The following is an 18,757-nucleotide window of genomic DNA, read 5'->3' on the forward strand; positions in this document are numbered from 1 at the left end:
CTCCCCCACTCTCCTACTTCTTTATCTACACACCCTTCTAAAAGTCCCTCCCTTATCGTGTCCTCTCACCCTATTTCTTTATAAATTTAGGAGACTTTTATACTCTTCTAGATATATATGTTATTCCCTCTTTAACCTAGTTCTGAGGAGAATAAGGTTTTAGCACTCTTAGCTCTCCACGCCCACCCCCTTCCACTGTAACAGTTTTTCCATTCATGCCTTGTTTGTATGATAATTGCTCCATTTTACCTCAGCCAACCCAATTTCATGTTGTAGATCATCCCATCATGTTAAACTCGACCCAAGTCTTCCATCTATGTGTGGTCCTTCAAACTACCCACGTAATGATGACATTCTTAAAAGTATGATGACACTTTCCCACATAAGAAGTGAATAGTTTGACCTTACTGAGTCTTGATCTTCACTGTTTGCCTCATGTTTCTCTTGGATCTTATATGTCATATTTTCCACTGAATTCTGTTCTTTTCGTCACAGATACCTGAAAGTCTTTCAATTCATTCATTAAATGTCCATTTTAAAAAATAAGGATTACACTGAGCTTTGCTCTTGGTTGCAAACCCAGCTCCTTTGCTCTTCGAAATTAAATGTTCAGATCCCTCCTCTTTGGTCTTTTCATGAGGGAGCTGCTAGATCTTGTGTTATCCTGACTGTATTTAAACTGTTTTTTCCTTGTTACTTATAGTATCAAATTGGGCAAAGGGAAGCTAATGATGTTATAAGATACCAAGAAATAATAAAACAAAATCAAAAGAATGAAAAAATAGAAGAGAATGTGAGTTACACAGCTCAGATTACTGCTGTGTTTGTCATGCATGTTTAAAAAGGGGAGAGGTCAAGATTTTGTGGTCTGCATGCGTGTATGCATGTGTCTGCACACATAGATACACATACATACACACGTGTAGGAAGGATGGTTGGAGCTGTTACTTTATCAATAGGTGTGTATTCCCATCCCAGTGTGCTCTTTTGGACACTAACAAACAGTGTGAGGGATTTGCCCCCTGTCACCAGCTGGTGTGAGAGGAGCAGTTGGAGTCCTGTCTTCCCAGTAAGCGTGCTCTTGTACTTATATTAATTTTTTTAAACTTCAGCCATGTTTTGTTTAATATTTGTGTAAAGTTATACAACATTCATTGTATTTATAGCCTTTTAAAGCATGACATATTATTTTAATCAATTAAAGATAACTAACATACCAAATCTATGACAGTAATACAATTAAAAAAACATAGAAATGACTTACATAGAAACTTGTTTTCATAGGTTTTTGGCTGACTGCACAATAGCAAAGCCTGCATTGGTTGAAGGACCTTCGATTTCTCCATAAGTGGGTGTCCAATAATAATGTTTTTTGATGCCATGAGACAGCTCTGCAAGATACATGCAGCCATCAACTTCATAGGGCTCCACATCTGTATTATCTTTTTTCAGACGACCCGACGTTATTAAGTTTGAAAATGCCTAGGATTTTAAACAAACAAATAGTATTTGCAGAAGATTAACAGTGTGATTCAAGTTTAAATATTTTAATTTTTACATTTTATATCAAAATTTAAAAATTAAGCCTTGAAGTTTTACAGGTGGGGGGGCTTTATAGATATAATTCCTTTATTGTTTAGCATCATACAATCAAAGTGTTCTATAAATCACATTAATCCATGCTGGAAAAGGTATTTCTCAATGTCTCACGCATTATTTTTCCTTCTTTATCTTCGAAATCCCTTCATTTTCACGGCTGGTTAACCACACTTTGCATTGTTCATTCTGGTGGATGGGCAGTTATTCTGTCCATCAGCAGTGCCAGGATTGAGGATTCATTCCTTTAGGACTCCAGCCACTTGAGAGAGCTCCTTCAATAGAAAGTAATGCATCCTATTCCTCACCACTTGTCCCTTTAGCTTTCCCCTCTTAGAAGATACCTTTGGGACTGGGGTTTGGGGAAGGAAACTACAGATGCTCCTGCCACTTTGGTTGCAGGGGAAAGTTTCTTCTCTCCTCCCTTTTGAAATGTGCTCAAAACTTCTGTTAATTCTGTTCCCGTATTGGGACAAAATAAAGTTCTCAGGACCTGCAACTTAATTCCCCTTGCAAGATAGTCAACTTAACCATACCAAAAGAACAATTACCTTTATGTATTTTGATGAGTACCCTATAATATCTTGGAAATCAGATTTAATTTAAAGAATCTTGAGGCAAAGATTTTTTCCTAGGCTGTTTCATTTTTAATTTTAACTACATTTTGATTTGTAGAAAAACTTTTCAGTTTTATGTAATCAAAATTATCCATTTTAATCTTCTGTGATCATATTAATCCCATTGTTTGGCCAAATACTTTTCTCCTGTCTATACATTTTATTTTTTGCACTTATTTAATAGTACTTTTTCCAGTTACTTGTAAAGACAGTTTTAACCATTCATTTTTTATAAGATTTTGAGTTCTGAATTTTTCTCCCTCCCTCCCTTCACTGCTTCCCAAGATAGCTAGCAACCTAAGTTATACATGTACAATCATATTAAACATATTTCCACATTAGTCATGTTCTGAAAGAAGAATCAGAACAAATGGGGAAAAACCACAAGAAAGAAAAAAAACCCCAAAATGAAAATATTATGCTTCGATTTGCATTCAAACTCCAAAGTTCTTTCTCTGGATATGGGTAGCATTTTCCATCATGAATCTTTTGGAATCGTCTTAGATCATTGTATTGCTGAGAAAAGCTAAGCCTATCATAGTCTGTCATTGCACAAATGTTGCAGTTACTGTGTACAGTGTTCTCCTGGTTCTGCTCACTTCACTCAGCATCAGTTCATATAAGTCTTTCCAAGTTTTTCTGAAATCCACCTGCTCATCATTTCTTAGAGCACAATAGTATTCCATTACATTCATATACCACAACCTGCTCAGCCATTCCCCAACTGATGGACATCCCCACAGTTTTCAATTCTTTGCCACCACAAAAAGAGCTGCTATAAATATTTTTGTACAAATAGGTACATTTCCTTTTTTTATCTTTAGGATACAGATCTAGTAGTGGTATTGCTGGATCAAAGGGTATGCATAGCTTGGTTGCCTTTGGCAGAATTCCAAATTGTTCTCCAGAATGGTTGGATCATTTCACAACTCCACCAACAATGCATTAGTGTTCCAATTTTCCCACATCTTCTCCAACATTTGTCATTTTCCTGTTTTGTTATGTTGGCCAGTCTGATAGCTGTGATGTGGTACCTCAGAGTTGTTTTGATTTGCATTTCTCTAATCAGTACTGACTTAGAGCATTTTTTCATATGACTATGGCTTTAATTTCTTCATCTGAAAACTGCCTGTTCATATCCTTTGACCATTTATCAGTTGGGGAATGACTTGTATTCTTATAGAGTTTTCTTAATACTGAACCAACCCTGTATTCTTGGTACCATAATTTCCTTTTTTTCAATATTTTATTAAATATTTTTGCATCAAGATTAATGAGGGACATTGGTCTATGGTTTTCTTTCTCCGCTTTGTCTCCCCTTGATTTAGGTGTTGAGAAATAAAGGTATCATAGAAAGAATGTGGTAGTATTTTGGCAAATAGTTTATGCAATACTGGAATTGTTTCTTGAATGTTCGAGAGATTTCACTTGTAAATCCATCTGCTCCTGGTTTGTTTTTGGTTTTGGTCCTTTGGAAGCTCATTTATGGTTTATAAAATTTCCTGTTCTGAGACTGGGCTATTTAAATTCTTTATTTATTATTTTATTAGCCTATTTTATATTTTTGTAAATGTTCATCAATATCATTTGTTATCAATTTTGTTCTCATGTAATTGGGAAAAGTGGTTTCTAATAATAATTTCCTTTCTTTCCCCTTCTCTTCCCATTTCCTGTTCCCACCACATTTCCCTGTTGAGTTTGATGTATTACTGCAGCTGTCCCTTTGTGTATGTGTGTGTGTGTTGTGTGTCTGCTCAATCCTTTATCCAATTCAGATGAGAGATAGCTGTGTGATGCCTGCTTCCCTAAACCCTTCCTTTATTTTTATATTTTTGACATATATTTTAGTTATGAAAAAGTGTACCTCACCTCCTTCATTGCTTCCTTAGCACATTCCCCTTTCTTTCCCTTTCCTTTTTCATTTAAGGCCATAAAAACAGAACAAAGCTGCCCTCCCACTTCCTCTGTCTTATCAGTTCCTTCTATGGCCTATGGTCTTTGACGTCATTATCAGCAGTTCATCACCATTTGCCCCCTTCTAATAGTTAAAATGCAATTTATCTGCATATGTTCCTCTGGAAGCCTGTATTTGTATTCTGAAGCACCTGCTTGGCTCTGGTCTTTTCATGAGGAATTCTTCAAACTCCTCTGTTTAATGATCATTAAAGACCCATTCTTTTTGGTCATAAGCCTTTTGCCTTTTGAAACATTGTATTGTTTCCAAGATTTCTTTTTCCTTTACAATTGCAGCCTCTAGGTCTTTTGTGATCCTGACTGTAGTTCTTATATTTGAACTCTTTCTTTCACTTTTTCTTTGATCTGGAAAATTTGGATTTTTGCTAGGACATTTCTGAGGGTTCATTTTAGAGTTTCTTTCAGGAAATAAGAGCTGATTTCTTTCTGCTTTACTTTGCTGTCTGGCTCTAGTAAATCGTACTAGTTTTCATTTATGATCTCTTCAAACATGGTATGCAGGCTTTCTTCTTTTTGCTGGTTTTTAGGGAATCCGATGATTCTTAAATCGCTCCTCCACCCAAGTCAGTTGTTTTTAATAGTATGTACTTGACATTTTCTTCTATTATTTTCTAGTCTTTTGACTTTTTTCCTCATGTTTCTTGTTGTCTCATGGAATCACTGAGTTCTGCTTGATCTATTATATTTTCATGGACTTTCCACCTTCTGTAATAAGCTGTTTATTCCTCCATCCAGTTCTTTCCTACAGAGCTCACATGTCACTTTTAATTCTGTTTTTAAATCTCTTGCTTCATTTCAGGTATTTTTCTACTTCTTGTGGCCAAGCCATTTTTTTTTCTTTAATGTTCTGCTTATAGTGTTTGCAGTGCAGAGTGTTAAACATGTGGTTCTCAGGCTTTATGGGGCTCACAACACTACAAAGTGTGGCCCGAATAAGAGTGGGAAATAGTTAATAAACAAAAATACAATAAAACATAGGTAATCTGTGATTTTCTCAATCTGTTGCCCACAGGGATCCCTATACACACTGCTTATGTGCAGTTCAATGGCCCCCATTTCTAAATGGGTTTGACGACACTGTTGTCAAGTCCTTCTTTTCCTTTGGGTTTGTCTCTAAGGTGTACCTGGGCCCATAATGTTTCTTTATAGTGGCTGGTACCTTCTTCTGGTTACTCACATTTCTGCCTGCAGTTCCTGGTCTAGCCAGTGGAGCCCAGGACGAGGCTCCACCCCTCCTGTATGCTTAACTGGGGTTGGGCAGCCCCTGTTGGTTCTTTGTTTTCCTGGTTCTTTTCACTGCCCTCTACTACCTCTTGTGTGTTTATGCTGAGAGCTCTGCAGTTGGTTCTCCCAGGTCAGGGCATTGCCATGATCTTCTACCCTGATGGGGCTTCCTGGCTGGGGATGCCACTGTCTTTCATGAGGTTCCCCCAGCTCAGGCATACTGTGATTTTTTGTTGCTCCTTTCCCCGTGGGTTTCCCCAGTCAGGGTGCTGCCTCTGCTTTTTCTGGCTTCTTAACCAGCACTTGGGCTAGATTCTCTGGAAAGATGCCTTTTGTGTTCCCACAGCTTCTGTCGTGCTGTGCAATCCTAGGCTGGATGAAGGTGCTTACTCCTGTTTCTTTCTGATTTCTTGGTCATTGTTCAACTTGGGCTCTTTTCAGATCATTTAGGGAGCACAAGTGGAAAGAGCTTTCATATAACCAACTTATGCAGAAGAATGAGATTTCTAACTTCTCTTTTTTCTTTCACTTCTTTACAAGCTTGAAGTACATGAAAGAATCATTTATTAAGCATTAACCAAATGTGAGGGAGGTATTGACCTAAGTGCTGGGGACACCTGCCCTCACGGGGAGAGAACATATAAATAACAAAGTATGGATCACAAGTATGGATCAAAGAAATCTTGTCTATTGACATTTCAATCACAGAAGTCACCAATGTAGGTAGGTTTTAGAATTTCAAGTTTTTTACCAAAATCTTTAAATCTCACAAAGGGAATCAGAATTAGCTCTGACAAGATGTAGGTAACATGCTTGTGTTTGCTAGGAGTATCTTCTAATAAAGAAAGAGGATCACAAAATGCAAACAGTGAAAAAAAAATACTCACCACACATGTTTCACTATCAAGTTTGTTTCCCCAGATGTAAATATTAGTAAGTGTGCTGTTTGTTTTCATTGATTCTGAAAAAGCAGTAAGTCCTTTTCCAGTTATGTTATTGCTTACTATAGATAACCTAAATGGAAGATGATAATGTATTAGGTACATAGAAATCCAAAGATCCACGAAGAATTACAAATTCAGGATTTATGAAATCTGTTGCTAAAGCAATTTGCTTAATCTAATAATATCTTAGCATTAATCTTTAAAGGGGGCAGCTGGGTGGCGCAGTAGATAGAACACTGGCCCAGAAGTCAGGAGGAACTGAGTTCAAATGTGACCTCAGACACTTAACACTCACTAGGTGTGTGACTCTGGGCAAGTCACTTAACCCCAGTTGCCACACACACACACACACACACACACACAAAACAGTGTTAAAGTAAAGTGTTTCATAGTTTGTGGCTTCTAATTAATTTACCATTTATTTCTACAAAAAAGTAAGAACTTAAAATTATCCACAATTGGATGCTTCAAAATAGTGCCTTTTAATTGAGCTATACTTTGAGTCTAGATTGTTAACCTATTCTTTTAATAAACAACAAAAATTTTTTTTTAATGTCTGACCTTTTTATTCGAGTGTATGATTGAAGAGTTATATACAGGTAAACCGATTTAAAGTCCCTCAGTTGTAATGTAGCAGGGATGGAGGGAGGGAAGGAGTGTTGTTAAGTGGGTGGGACACTGCAAGACAAGAATCTGATTGGATGAACTGACAACAAACTTCCTGACTTCTAGAAAGACCAGTTATCATTAACACCAAGGTTTGGAGCTAGACAGACAGTGAGCCTGTCCCTTCTGACATAGCAAATATACTTTCCTTCAATTTCATTTAACCATGCTCCTATATAATGCTAAAGACATTCCTGGAAAGAGGGCATCCTTGAAGACAAGGATTTTCTGGTTTAATTCTTGGGAAGGATTTATAACTAGAATCAAATAAAGAAATTTTAAAATAATTTTCAAAGCCAACAACAGACTGGAATATATTTTCATAATTTATGAGGTACAGGTGAGTATCTAAATATTCAAAGCTACATGATAAACTTTTGGACAAAGAGGAAAGCCTAAAATAATAATAATAGCAATAATAATATCATATAATGATAATTTTTTAAAGTACTACCAAAAAATTCAAATTCAAACCTAAAATGGGCATCAGCATTAGGGTCCTGTTACTGTCTTCTATCAGTAACAGGTTTTTCTAAAATGAAATACGTCTTAACAGTTTTTAGATCTATACTAACGCTTTCAGACTTGTGTTGTAAAAAGCCAGGGCTTTGGTCAGATACACGGAACCCTCATCTTCGATTCTGTTTGAAGAAAGATCTATTACTTCCAATACATTATTCCTTTTCAGTAGTTCTCCCAAATATTTCATTGCATCACGAGTTATTCTGTTGCTAGGAAAGAGAAAAATGAATTGCTTTTGAAACTGTGTGGTCATAATGCTTCTTATTATTCGTCTTGAAAGGACACTTAATAGGTTGCAATGGATATTATTAGATGAATGAATTCCTTTAATCAATCAATTTCTGAGAAAGCTATTTAAAACTAGACTTTTTAAAATGCTTCCATCCCAATTTATAGAGCTTATAAGAAGCCATTACATAATCTTATTTAACAGTAAAAATTACCCATGTAATATCATTAGCATATGCTTTATATGTTGAAATTTTATCTCTGATGCCTCACCAAGATTAAGAAAAGTTAAAGCTTTATGAAACATTCAAAAAGACTACTGAACTTTCTAGGCATTTAAAAAAATAAAAATAATTGCCAAATTATTCCAGGTGTGACATTTAACATTCCATTCTGCATAGGTTTTTCCAACAGGGATATACTTGAGTAAATTGTTTCAGATTATATGGCTAAATCTGTTCTTACCAGCTGACATCCAGGTAGCGTAGAGCAGTGTTTACATAAAGGGCTTCACACAACTGCTGCATACCCAAATTTTTAATATCATGCTTACACATGTGTAGTTCAATGAGAGTTGAGTTAATTTGCAACATGTGGCTCATATGAAGGGTTGACTCTTCCTAAAAAGAGACTTGGTTTTGTTTATGGTCTCCATTCAACACCAAAGCTACCAATGGCTACACGTGAATTTGTCCCATTCTAGAGTATCTCCTCAACGGAGACTAAGCCGTTTTAATTCAGCAAACATTGACTAAGTGCCTTTTTTACACAGGGTGTCTTCCAAAGAGACTCTGAGTAGTTGTTTACATTTTCTTCTCCCCCATCAGACTGTGAGCTCATTGAGAGCAGGCATCGCCCCCACTCAGCCCAGGGCTTATGGACTGACTGACCAAATGTTCCTGAAGCAGTCAGATCTCCCTGTGCCTAACATTTTTAAAGGAACAGAAACAATCATTAGAAATCCTGGAGTAAAACAGATGAGCTGTTTCCAGTTTCTCTTTGACGCAGGTGTGAGAGGAAATCAGTATAATACAAAATGACAGAGCAAGCCTCTCTATTTCCTCGGGTCAATACTCCTATTACCAGGAAGGTAAGAGGTTGTTGTAAAGAAAGTATTTTATACTCTTTACAGAAAATCAGGTCAACCAGCATATGTTAAGCTCCTACTTTGCACCAGGTACTGTGCTAAGCATAATGTACATGGGCCGTTTTTATTGTTGGTGTTAAAATCACCAGGGCTGATAGCCAGAGGTGGGAAGGCCTACAGAAGACCAGGACTTAATGAAGGTCCTGGAGACCTGACACTTGGGATGAGGGTGATGGTGGTAGCACCTAGAGTCCGGGAGGTAAAGAGGCAAAGGCCAGTAAGGAAGCTGAGTGGGCAGGTATCCACCGGTCACGAGAGTTCCAGAAGCGTCTACCAGGTGGTAATTCAGGGATGCAGCCTAACCGTTCATGGTCTGAAATCACCATGATTCCATGACTGGTGTCTCCAGTGGGCGAGGGGACTATACTGGCCTTGTTTTCCTGATGTGTAACAGGGAGCAAGGATAAATATCCCAGATGTGTTTCTATATAGGAGGAAGCCTAAGAAATCAGGAAGGAGCAGTCATTTCCTAATCCCACCTCCACCTCAGAGAGCTATGGGCTCTCCAGGAACAATATCACACTCTTGACAAACTGGTGTTTTCTGTGTTCTTCATCCATCCCATTTCTATCACTTAGATAAAATGTTTGAGAAATAGGGATGGTTCTTAAATAAGTGAAGAAACCTGTCTTCTAAAGTTTAAAGTCCTCTCTGAGGACAAGAGCTTTGCCAGGGAGGAAGAGCACCAGATAGGGTCTGAAGTTTCTGCTCTGATGTTAGCACTGTAAGACGTGGAGCAAATTACTGAATCCTCTGAGCCTCAGTTTCTCATCTGTAAAATGGAGATAATAACACTTGCAGTTTGAGGTGTTTTGAGGGAAACACTTTGCTAACTTTAAAATGCAACATAAATATGAGATTAAAAAAATTATAGCCAGGATTGATGTAGGATATTTATTTTAAAGAAAACTGTATTTCTTCATAGCCTAAAGTTCACAGAAGATTATTTTTACCTCACCCCTAAAGCTTTTCAAGCTGTTTATAAAATTTAAAAAACACAACTTTCAACATTTTGTTAATACAGTATTATTTTAATGAACTACTAAACAGGTACATACCTCTTCACTCTTCAGGATAGGGCGGTTTAAGTTTATCCCTTTAATTGATTGGTTTTTAATTAGCACAGTTGCTATTGCTATCAAACTTTGCATCTCCTGAAAATAAGTGAAAATAAGTGAATTCTTACTGAGTTACCAGAGAAAAGATACGATTTTTTAATTACATGAAGCATGAAGCAGAATAAAAAACTGATGCTTAAGGAAAAGACTGTATCCGGGTCAAGGTGATGGCACAGCCAGACTAGCCAGCTGCCTACTTGTTCAGGCTTAGTTAGCTCTCTATGAGTGGAGCTTTTCTAGGTCCTGGGGACTGACCCTTCTACATCCTCCCCGATTCAGATGTGCTGAGCTAGAAGATGCCGGTAGAGCAGGATGAAGGGGCTGGTTCAAACTGGGAGGTCCCTGGATACTTGCTCTCAGGCTCATCACAATAAATCCTATCTCAAGGGTGCCCCACCTTTGAATGGCCTTGTCTGATCTCCTGGACCACCCTGAACTGGAGGGAACTTCCCAGGCTCAAGGCTGATGGCTAAGTGCAACCCAGACAACTGAGGCCGCACCAGAAGACGCAGCCGAGGGACAGGAGGAGGAGGTGGGGAGGGGGCAGTCTCTCAGGTGCTCCGACTGGGTCCCTTTCTCTGGCAGCTGTCGTGGAACTGGACACAACTGGCCGCTATGGAATCAGTCCTGCCCAGAACAAGCAGTAGTCGGCAAAGACATCTTTAAAGAAGTTTCTTTGTTCTTTCTACTAATACATGTGCCGACTTTCCTAATGATCAGATGTGGCTGTAATTTAGTCTTGAATAAATTAGTGCTGCTTTACTCACCAGATCACAGTCTCCCAAATCTAACTTCTCTAATGATGAATTAATTTGAAGCATTGTGGCAAAAAACATTCCGCCTATATTACCAATCTTGTTCCCAGTCAGTCTGAGATATTTGAGAGTTCTGTTTCTCTAGGCAGGAAGAAATGTCAAAAGTTAAATGTTTACGTGTTTTAAGTTACAGAATTCCCTTTAAAGGGTTTGTCTTAATTATTTGAAAAATACAGGGATCTTTAATATAGAAATATGCACATTCATCTGAATGATGACAGCTTGTTTGGCTAATGGTTTCTACTCATCAGAAACAGCTGTGCAAAGTGGTCTTGGGTAAGTCATCGAAGCCTTTCTCAGCCTTCAGTTCATAGGAGCATCGATTTAGAATTGGAAGGGCCTATGGAGATTGTCAAGATGAGGGAATGGAGGGCAAAAGAAGGGAAGTAACTGCTCGGGGTTTGAATCCAGGTTTTCTTGCTCTTGACTGGACAGCCCTAGCCCCTAGATGCCCTGTCGGATGAAGGGTTGGGCCCTCTCTGAGCTGGATACCATGGCTCTAAGTCATCACCACCAAACCTAGAGGGAGATCACAAAACTGAAGGCCATCATGGCATTTCGGTGGTCAGAAATCGTAGAAGCTCCACTTTTACATTTGGGGGGGGGGCTAGGCAATGGGGTTAAGTGACTTGCCCACAGTCACACAGCTAGTACATGTTATGTATCTGAGGCCAGATTTGAACTCGGGTCCTCCTGAATCCAGGGCTGGTGCTCCATCCACTGCGCCACCTAGCTGCCCCTACATTTTATTTCTTGACTTTGAGGAATTCCATACAACTTGTGTTTGATAATTTCCATAAATATTCTGCAAGGTTACCTCCAGATATTTTATAGTTTTAATGAGTAGATTACTGAAACTGGTGTGCTGTCCTGAACAGAGAGCTCACCTTGGAGGTACTGATAGAGAATGACTTTAAGGTCCTGGGTTAGTGGCTTTATCTCTGTGTCCCAGGCCACAAATCACAGAGAAGATGCTCCTTATAGTTATGAAATGAACAGTCCAGTCTTAGCCACCTCACTCCCTTCCACCCCCCCCATATGCCAACATGTATAAAAGTAAATGATTCACTGCAAACAAAGTCCAAAGTGTCCAAGGAACCTGCAAGGCCTGAAGAAGGAAAGAATCTCCTCGATTCCCTGAAATGCACACACAAAATACAAATTTGCACCCCATTAAAAAAAGAGCAGGGCTCTCAGTGCTGTGGCCAGGGGTAAAGGCTACCAACAGGTGATACTTACATGGAGCGCTTTGGCTATCACTTCTGCCCCATCAGCTTTGATGTCGTTAAACATAAGATTGAGGTAAGTGAGACTTTGGACTTCCTGTAACGAAGAGGGAAAAGGGGCTGTCGCTGAGAAGTCTCTGGAGTTCCACCAGGAGGGCACTTTTTTAAAGAGAGGTTAATTTATTTTGTTTTATAAAGAAAGAGTTTTCTCCAAGAAAGTCTTGACAACTGAAAAGAAACACAGCTGGTACAGTGCTCAGCTGAATTCCATGAAAAATGTAAGAAGCCCAGCACCTCAATTTAAACCTAATCACAGCTACTATGGAGATTGTCAAGATGAGGGAATGGAGGGCAAAAGAAGGGAAGTAACTGCTCGGGGTTGAAAGAGGAAGACTGCAGTTGTAGTTTGAATGATGATTTAGCCACCTGTATGTTGTGTCTTGTGGCACTTCTTGTCGCTATGAGATATAAGGAGCTTGCAATAGGTGACTCCGATATTCTCCCCGAAAGCTGTGCTCTCTGATACTAGATACACTCAAAACGTCTCAAAATGTAATCTGAGATTTCAGATGTGGCCACAAAGGACAAGATTCCTGGAATTCTGGAAAGACTGCATAGCCTGTTAAGACTAAGTGGTGCGTACCACCATAAGCAAAACAAACATGTTAGAAGTCAAAATAATGCAATACCTCAAGCAGTTCTGCAACATGGTTCGCCCCATCATCAGTTAAGAGGTTGTATCTAACGTCCAAACCTAAGGGACACAAATTAATACGTGACTGACCACCTTGATGATACTTAAATTCTGAAGACAGGAAGACATGATTAAGTTAAAACCAATACCTGTAACATTGTAATGTGGTTTTAAGGTATCGATAAGCATTTCAAAATCATCATCAGTGAGTCTCTGTACTGGAATTAAGCGGTTATTACCAGCTATTTTTACTGTGAATTCATCTTCAAATCTGAATATAAAAAATATGTTAAAGTACAACGAAGCAGCTCCGTAAAGAAATCAATATAGTTTTTGTTCACGTACAAAGGTGAGTGTAAATAGTCTCATCCACGGGGGGCAAGTGTCAGTCTTGCCGGGTAAGACAGGAAGTAAGAGCAGTGAAAGCTAACATCTGTACAATGCTCTGTGGTTTTCAAAACACTATCACATGCATTTTCTCATTTGACCTTTACAACAGAGGGTGACAGCATTCTTAGCCTACGGATGGAGAAACTGAGTCTCACAAAGCTTGAGAGACTTACCCAAGGCCAGAAAAACAGGGATGAGCTAGGGACTAAGTTCTAAGCCAATGCACTCTGCCTCCAAAATTTTAAGTTGTTACTGACATATACCTAAAAGATGTGTCCAACTTCTAATGAATTTTTAAATGACTGTAGAATCTCTCAAATTTCTATGGGGATGATTTTCAGAGAACAGAGACATAATGTGGTATTTTTTCTTACCTTTTATTAGTTTTTCTATATTCTTTTTCTAGGAGCTGGAGTACTTGATATACAAAAGGATTGTAATTCCGACCAAAACGTTCACACACCTCCAAATAATCACGTGGGAGAGTGGCGAATGCTGTTGAAACTATAAAGAAACAAATCCAAGGATACTTCCTGGCACAAGGACCATTCAGAAGCATGTTCAACACCTGTGGCTCTTCAATGGGACGGCCGGTCTACTGGAGATCTGTAAGTATGACATCTATATGTCTACATTCCCTACTCTTTTAGGGAACTGGGAGTCAAGCACAGGCACCATTCCACTACTCTGGAAGCTAAAATAATGGAAATGGGAGATGAGATTAGGCTAAGGGTTTTTAACCTAGGGTCCACTGACTGACAGATTTCAGGGGGTTCGTACACTTGGGTGAGGAAAAAAAATGTATCTTCCCTTTGATAGAGGGTTCACTTTATAATTTCATGTATTTTATGTATTTGAAAACATTATTCTGATCAGGGGTCCATAGGCTTCACTAGATGCCGAAGGGTCCAGGACCTAAAAAGGTGCAAGGAGCGTGGACATCTCAATTAAGAGAAGTTTGGCAGGGACAGTGTTTCCTCTGCATGACTGATGAACAAAAGCTTGTTAGCCCATTAATAGTAACGTGACTTAAGATGGAGAATATTTGTCGTAGAATGAGACCAGTGTGTTCATGCCATTCTCTCAAAGGGTTGCTCGTGTCCTATAAGTAACAGCCCCTCCAAGAGCTGCCACCAGTGGATGCTGCCACGGCTTCTTCAAGTCCCTTCTGCCTCACCACCCAAAGGGGTGTGTGTGTGTGTGTGTGTGTGTGTGTGTGTGTGTGTAAGACTTTACTCCCAAGAAGGTTCGTGGGGTCCATTTCTCACTTCTGCCTCCCTAGGGTGGGAATGAGCACACACGTCTGCCCTTTTGGAATATAAGCTTCTTGAGGACAGGAGTTTGTTTTTCTGGTTTTTTTTCAGTCTCAGTGCCTGGGACATAGTAAATGCTAAATAAAGTATTTTTGTTTTTGTTTTTGGCTAGGCAATGAGGTTATGTGACTTGCCCAGGGTCACACAGCTACTAAATAAAGTTTTGACTGACTTCTCAGTTTGGAGCAGTACAAGGGGGGGGGGCCCTTGCATCTGGTGTCTCGCCATGGACCTCCTGGGTGATTAGTGTGCTGAAGCCCATGGACCCCTTCTCAGAACAACGCTGGGGAAGAAAGATGTGGGAGAAGTAGTTATGCCCCAGACCTGGAGGGTAACATTGTAGGCTCCACTTCTCCTCATACACTTGAGGTCTAAAAGACAGATAGTGAGCAAACATTTCTCAGAGCAAGGAATAAGCTGGAGGGGAAGCCACTAGGATACACAGGGAAAAGTTGGGGAGAGAGATGGAATCTTAGCTCCTCCTCTTCCTAGTCTCTGGGGGTCTAGGTATATGGCAGGGGGCTGTCTCCTCCCCAAAGCCAAAGGCTCTGAGGGCCCCCTATTCATCCTTGGGCGTTCCCACCTTCTCCTCCTCCTGCCTCATCGACCTCGCCCTCCAGCCAGTCAGGAGTCCTGCCACCATAGGTGTGCACAGGTCCCTGTCACACCCACCCCGGTACGGAGGGGCTGATGGATACTTGAGGTTTTGCGGAGGTGGGGTTGTTTTAATTCTATGCATTCTTTGTATTACCAGAGCCTGGCACGTGTGGTAGATGCTTCATAAATGCCCATCGACTGATTGACGCCCCATCAACGTGGAGTGAGTGGAGTTTTCATCTTAACTGTGCGTGCTACTTCTGTATGATTAGCCATCAGATAACTTGGTGGAATGACCCTGATGATCACTCTCAAACCCCAGGCTCTGGCCTAAGGGGCCCACCCCCGGAGGCCGGAGGGACGAGGCTTCTCTCCCCGTGGGGACCTTCTCCAGCAGCCCCTCGGGGAGGACGCCCCGGTGCTGCCTCCTCCAGCCTCCTCAGCGGGAGGCCTTCTGGGTGGGCTACCTATCCTGCCTGGCAGACATCAGCACCAAAGTCCTGGCCAGGCCTAGAGGGCGGACAGGGCTCGGTGCTGAGGACCAAGGAAGCAGAGCAGGTCAGACCGCATTTGGAAGCCGCAGGTTTCAAGGACCCCAAGTGACTCCCTGACACAAAACCCACCTGTCATGTTTTAAGAAAAGTAACGGATGGGCAGAGACGAGGAAGTAGGCTGGGGGCTGGGTCTGTGATTGCGGGGGAATGAGGAGCTTCCAGGTAAGCACCTCCCTCTCCCGGTGCGGGCTGGCACTCTGTAACCTCTCTAGACCCTTGGAGCCGTCCCAGTGTTACCTAGAGCTGCGATGGCGGCACCAAACAGTTTGCGTACTGATTTAGAAAACCACATTACCTGGGTCTACTGTTTTTTAATGTATTTTGTTAAATATTTCTCAACTACACTTTAATCTGGTTTGACAGAAGTGTTGCCACGGGGTTGGGGGGAGGTTAATAGAGCCCGGTACGTGAAAGTCAGAACTTGAACCCAGGTCTTTCCAGGCCATTTTTTTTAACCACCCCCTGCAGCCTTTTCATTCGAGTAAGCACTTCCTTAGCACAGGGCCTGACACACAACAGGCGACTCATAGATGCCTGCTCATAATGAGTGTGTGAAAGGTCAGTTTCGGTTTTCACTCACAGTCTACGCTGTCCGTCCAGAGTTTTCTCCCCTATTTAACAGCTTCGCCTTCTTTTCAATAATATGACATTTAATTAAATAATTTAATAAACATTTATGAAGCACTCAACCACACGGCACAGCGGGTGCTGGGGACACAAAAATGCGAACATGCAGCAGATGAGGAAGGAGCAGGACCGGGGCTGGCCAGCCCGGAGGGTGGGGAGGGGTCCTCCCGGTGAGATCACAGAGGGCCAAATGCCCCCCACCCCAGGCAGGAGGGGTCCCGTCGGAGCCAGGCACGGGGCCGGGGCCACACGAGTCCTGAGAGCCCGGGGTGTTGGCAGCTGCCTCCGGACGCTTGGGCCATCCCCGCTCGGAGCCGGACCCTGACCGCATCCCTGAGCGAGTCCGGCACCATCCGGCACCTGCATTTATTAAGCAGCTACTGGGTGCTCTGCCGAGGGGAGGGCGGAGGAGGAGCAAAGTCTCCGCTAAGGGTGAGGTCAAGGTCTCCAACTGTTCGCCCCTCCCCGCCGCCCCCCACCCCGGCCGGGCCGGCTCCGCGCTCTACCTACCGGCTATCGGCAGGGGGGTGAAGGAGGTAATGATCTCCATTCCCTTCTCTGCCTGCAGGGACAAGCCTCCGCTGCCCGGCTCCATGGCAACAGCGCGGTGACTCCGCTCCGCCCCCTAGCGGAGGCCGCGCTCTCTTCTCCCAGGCCTATCAGGAGCTGGTGGAGGCGCGTGGCTACGCTCGCTCTGGGGACGCCGGAAAACGGGCGGTTGTTATGGCAACCCGGCGGTCGCACGCTCTCTCCGTTCTACCCCCAACTCCCCCCCCCGGAGGGGCGGAGCCACGTGTGCCCATTAGCGTGGCCGGGGCGGATGCGGGGATTACCGAGGCCCCACGGCCAGCTCCTTCTGCAAGTCCTGGTGTCCCGCCCACCGCCTGCTTGCAGAGGCTCTTCCCACAAGTACTTCCTCCTGAGCACTGAGCCTGCGCACCAGCCTGTTACAGTTCTTGGGGGGAGGGGAGCAGGCGAGCGAATGAAAGAGAAGAGAGGCGCGCGCCCCGCCCCCGCCCCCGCCCCCACTCCTACCCCCACCCCCAGCCCCACCTTAACCGGGTCTGTGGCCCGGAGAACGTGGGGAAGGAAGGGCGTCGTGCACGGCTCCTGGCCACCACCAGCAGGGGGAGCCGCGGGCGACGGGCGGGCGGGCGCCCTTTTGGGGGGGGCCCTCGTGGTGCAGAGCACAGCGCTCGCTCCCACAGGCCACGGGATCGAATCTCCCCGCCGGTGTGGGTGAATTGGCAGAGGCTTGGAGGATGAGCGGTCTTAGAACTCTGGGAAATGGAAAGTGATTAAGTAATGGAGCTATGCTTATGCGGTGTGATAGGGATGGCTAGAGCTCTCCGTGTAGAGCACCTACTATGTGCCAGGCACTGTCCTGCAAGTATTTCTCTCACTTAATACTCACTACCCTTTTAGCCCCATTTTACAGAAGAGGAAACTGAGGCAAACAGGGTAAATAACTTCTCAGGGTCACACAGAGCTAGTTAATGCCTGGGGTCAAATTTGAACTCAGATCTCCCAGGTTCTAGCCCCAACTCTTTGTATACTGTACCCCCTAGCAGCAGCCCGATGAATGGGCCAATCATCTTCTTGTAAATCTGCTTTGTGCTCATCTTGTATGGACTCTAATCGTCTGTGTACATGTCTCCTCCGTGAGAACGTAAAGGCCTTGAGGAAAGGAGCTTTTTTTTTGTCTTTGTATCCCCCAGTGCTTACTTAGCATAGTGCCTGGCACACAGCAGGTGCTTAATCAATGCTTGTTGACTGATTTGAGTTACAATTTGTAACATTTACATAGGCTTTAAGATTTGAGGCATGATGATGGGAAGAACCCCAGTTAGCTAAATGAGAGATGGATGGATGGATGGATAGATACAGACAGATGATTGATAGATATGGACAGATGATTGATAAATATAGATAGATGATAGATATGGATGGATAGATATAGATAATGGTAGGTAGACAATAGATGGATAAAAATAGAGATACCTGATACATGATATATGCAGATATTTGGACAGATGGGTGAGTGGATGGATGGATAGACAGAGATGGATGGTTATTCAGAGATAGCTAGCTAGATAAATACCGAGGTTGATAGCTATTCAGATAGAGGACGGGGGAGAGAGATAGGTGGCATGGTAGTTGGAGAGATGATAGCTAGGCAGAGAGCTGGAGCAATTATTAAGCACTTACTGTTCACCTAAGCACCTGTGATACCAATACAAGAAAGGAAGACAGTTTCAGGGAGTTTCCATTCTAACTCTGAAGACCACACACAAAGGAATTCTGGAAAGGAGGGAGCGTGGGAGAGTACCTGCTCAGGGACTCAGGCCAGGAAATGGTGTGGAGGCCCTGGCAAAATAAGTGGGCGCAGGGCCAGAGCTCTAGGTTCTGGTGGAAGGAGAGGGGAGGTGCTGACGGGCGGTCGGAGTAGAACAAGTGCCCAGAGACACGCAAGAAGTGAAGCTGCTTCCGTATACATTAATGAGG

General features: G+C 42.4%; 2 protein-coding genes across 3 annotated transcripts in view; one reads left to right on the plus strand and one right to left on the minus strand.

Moving 5' to 3' along the window:
• LRRC34 (leucine rich repeat containing 34) lies at window positions 1–17,184 on the minus strand. Of its 2 annotated transcripts, none has more exons than XM_020980244.2 (11): window positions 16,763–17,184; window positions 13,536–13,665; window positions 12,921–13,042; window positions 12,767–12,831; window positions 12,091–12,174; window positions 10,804–10,932; window positions 9,977–10,072; window positions 8,237–8,391; window positions 7,597–7,752; window positions 6,299–6,425; window positions 1–1,482 (listed from the first exon to the last, which is right to left on the minus strand). In XM_020980244.2, the coding sequence occupies exons 1-11, from the start codon at window positions 16,845–16,847 to the stop codon at window positions 1,279–1,281; spliced, it is 1,353 nt and encodes a 450-aa protein (XP_020835903.1). In that variant the 5' UTR covers window positions 16,848–17,184; the 3' UTR covers window positions 1–1,278. The 2 variants fall into 2 exon arrangements, with proteins under 2 accessions (XP_020835903.1, XP_020835909.1); XM_020980250.2 differs by having other exon boundaries at window positions 13,536–13,855; window positions 16,763–16,834.
• Window positions 16,609–18,757, plus strand: part of LRRIQ4 (leucine rich repeats and IQ motif containing 4) — a 19,308-nt gene continuing 17,159 nt past the window's right edge. The window contains 1 exon segment of the mRNA XM_020980240.2: window positions 16,609–16,684. The gene's annotated coding sequence lies outside the window, so the exon portion shown is untranslated.

This window comes from Phascolarctos cinereus, unplaced genomic scaffold (assembly GCF_003287225.1).
Source record: "Phascolarctos cinereus isolate Bilbo 61053 unplaced genomic scaffold, phaCin_HiC Scaffold_7;HRSCAF=346, whole genome shotgun sequence".
Taxonomy (NCBI): Eukaryota; Metazoa; Chordata; class Mammalia; order Diprotodontia; family Phascolarctidae; genus Phascolarctos; species Phascolarctos cinereus.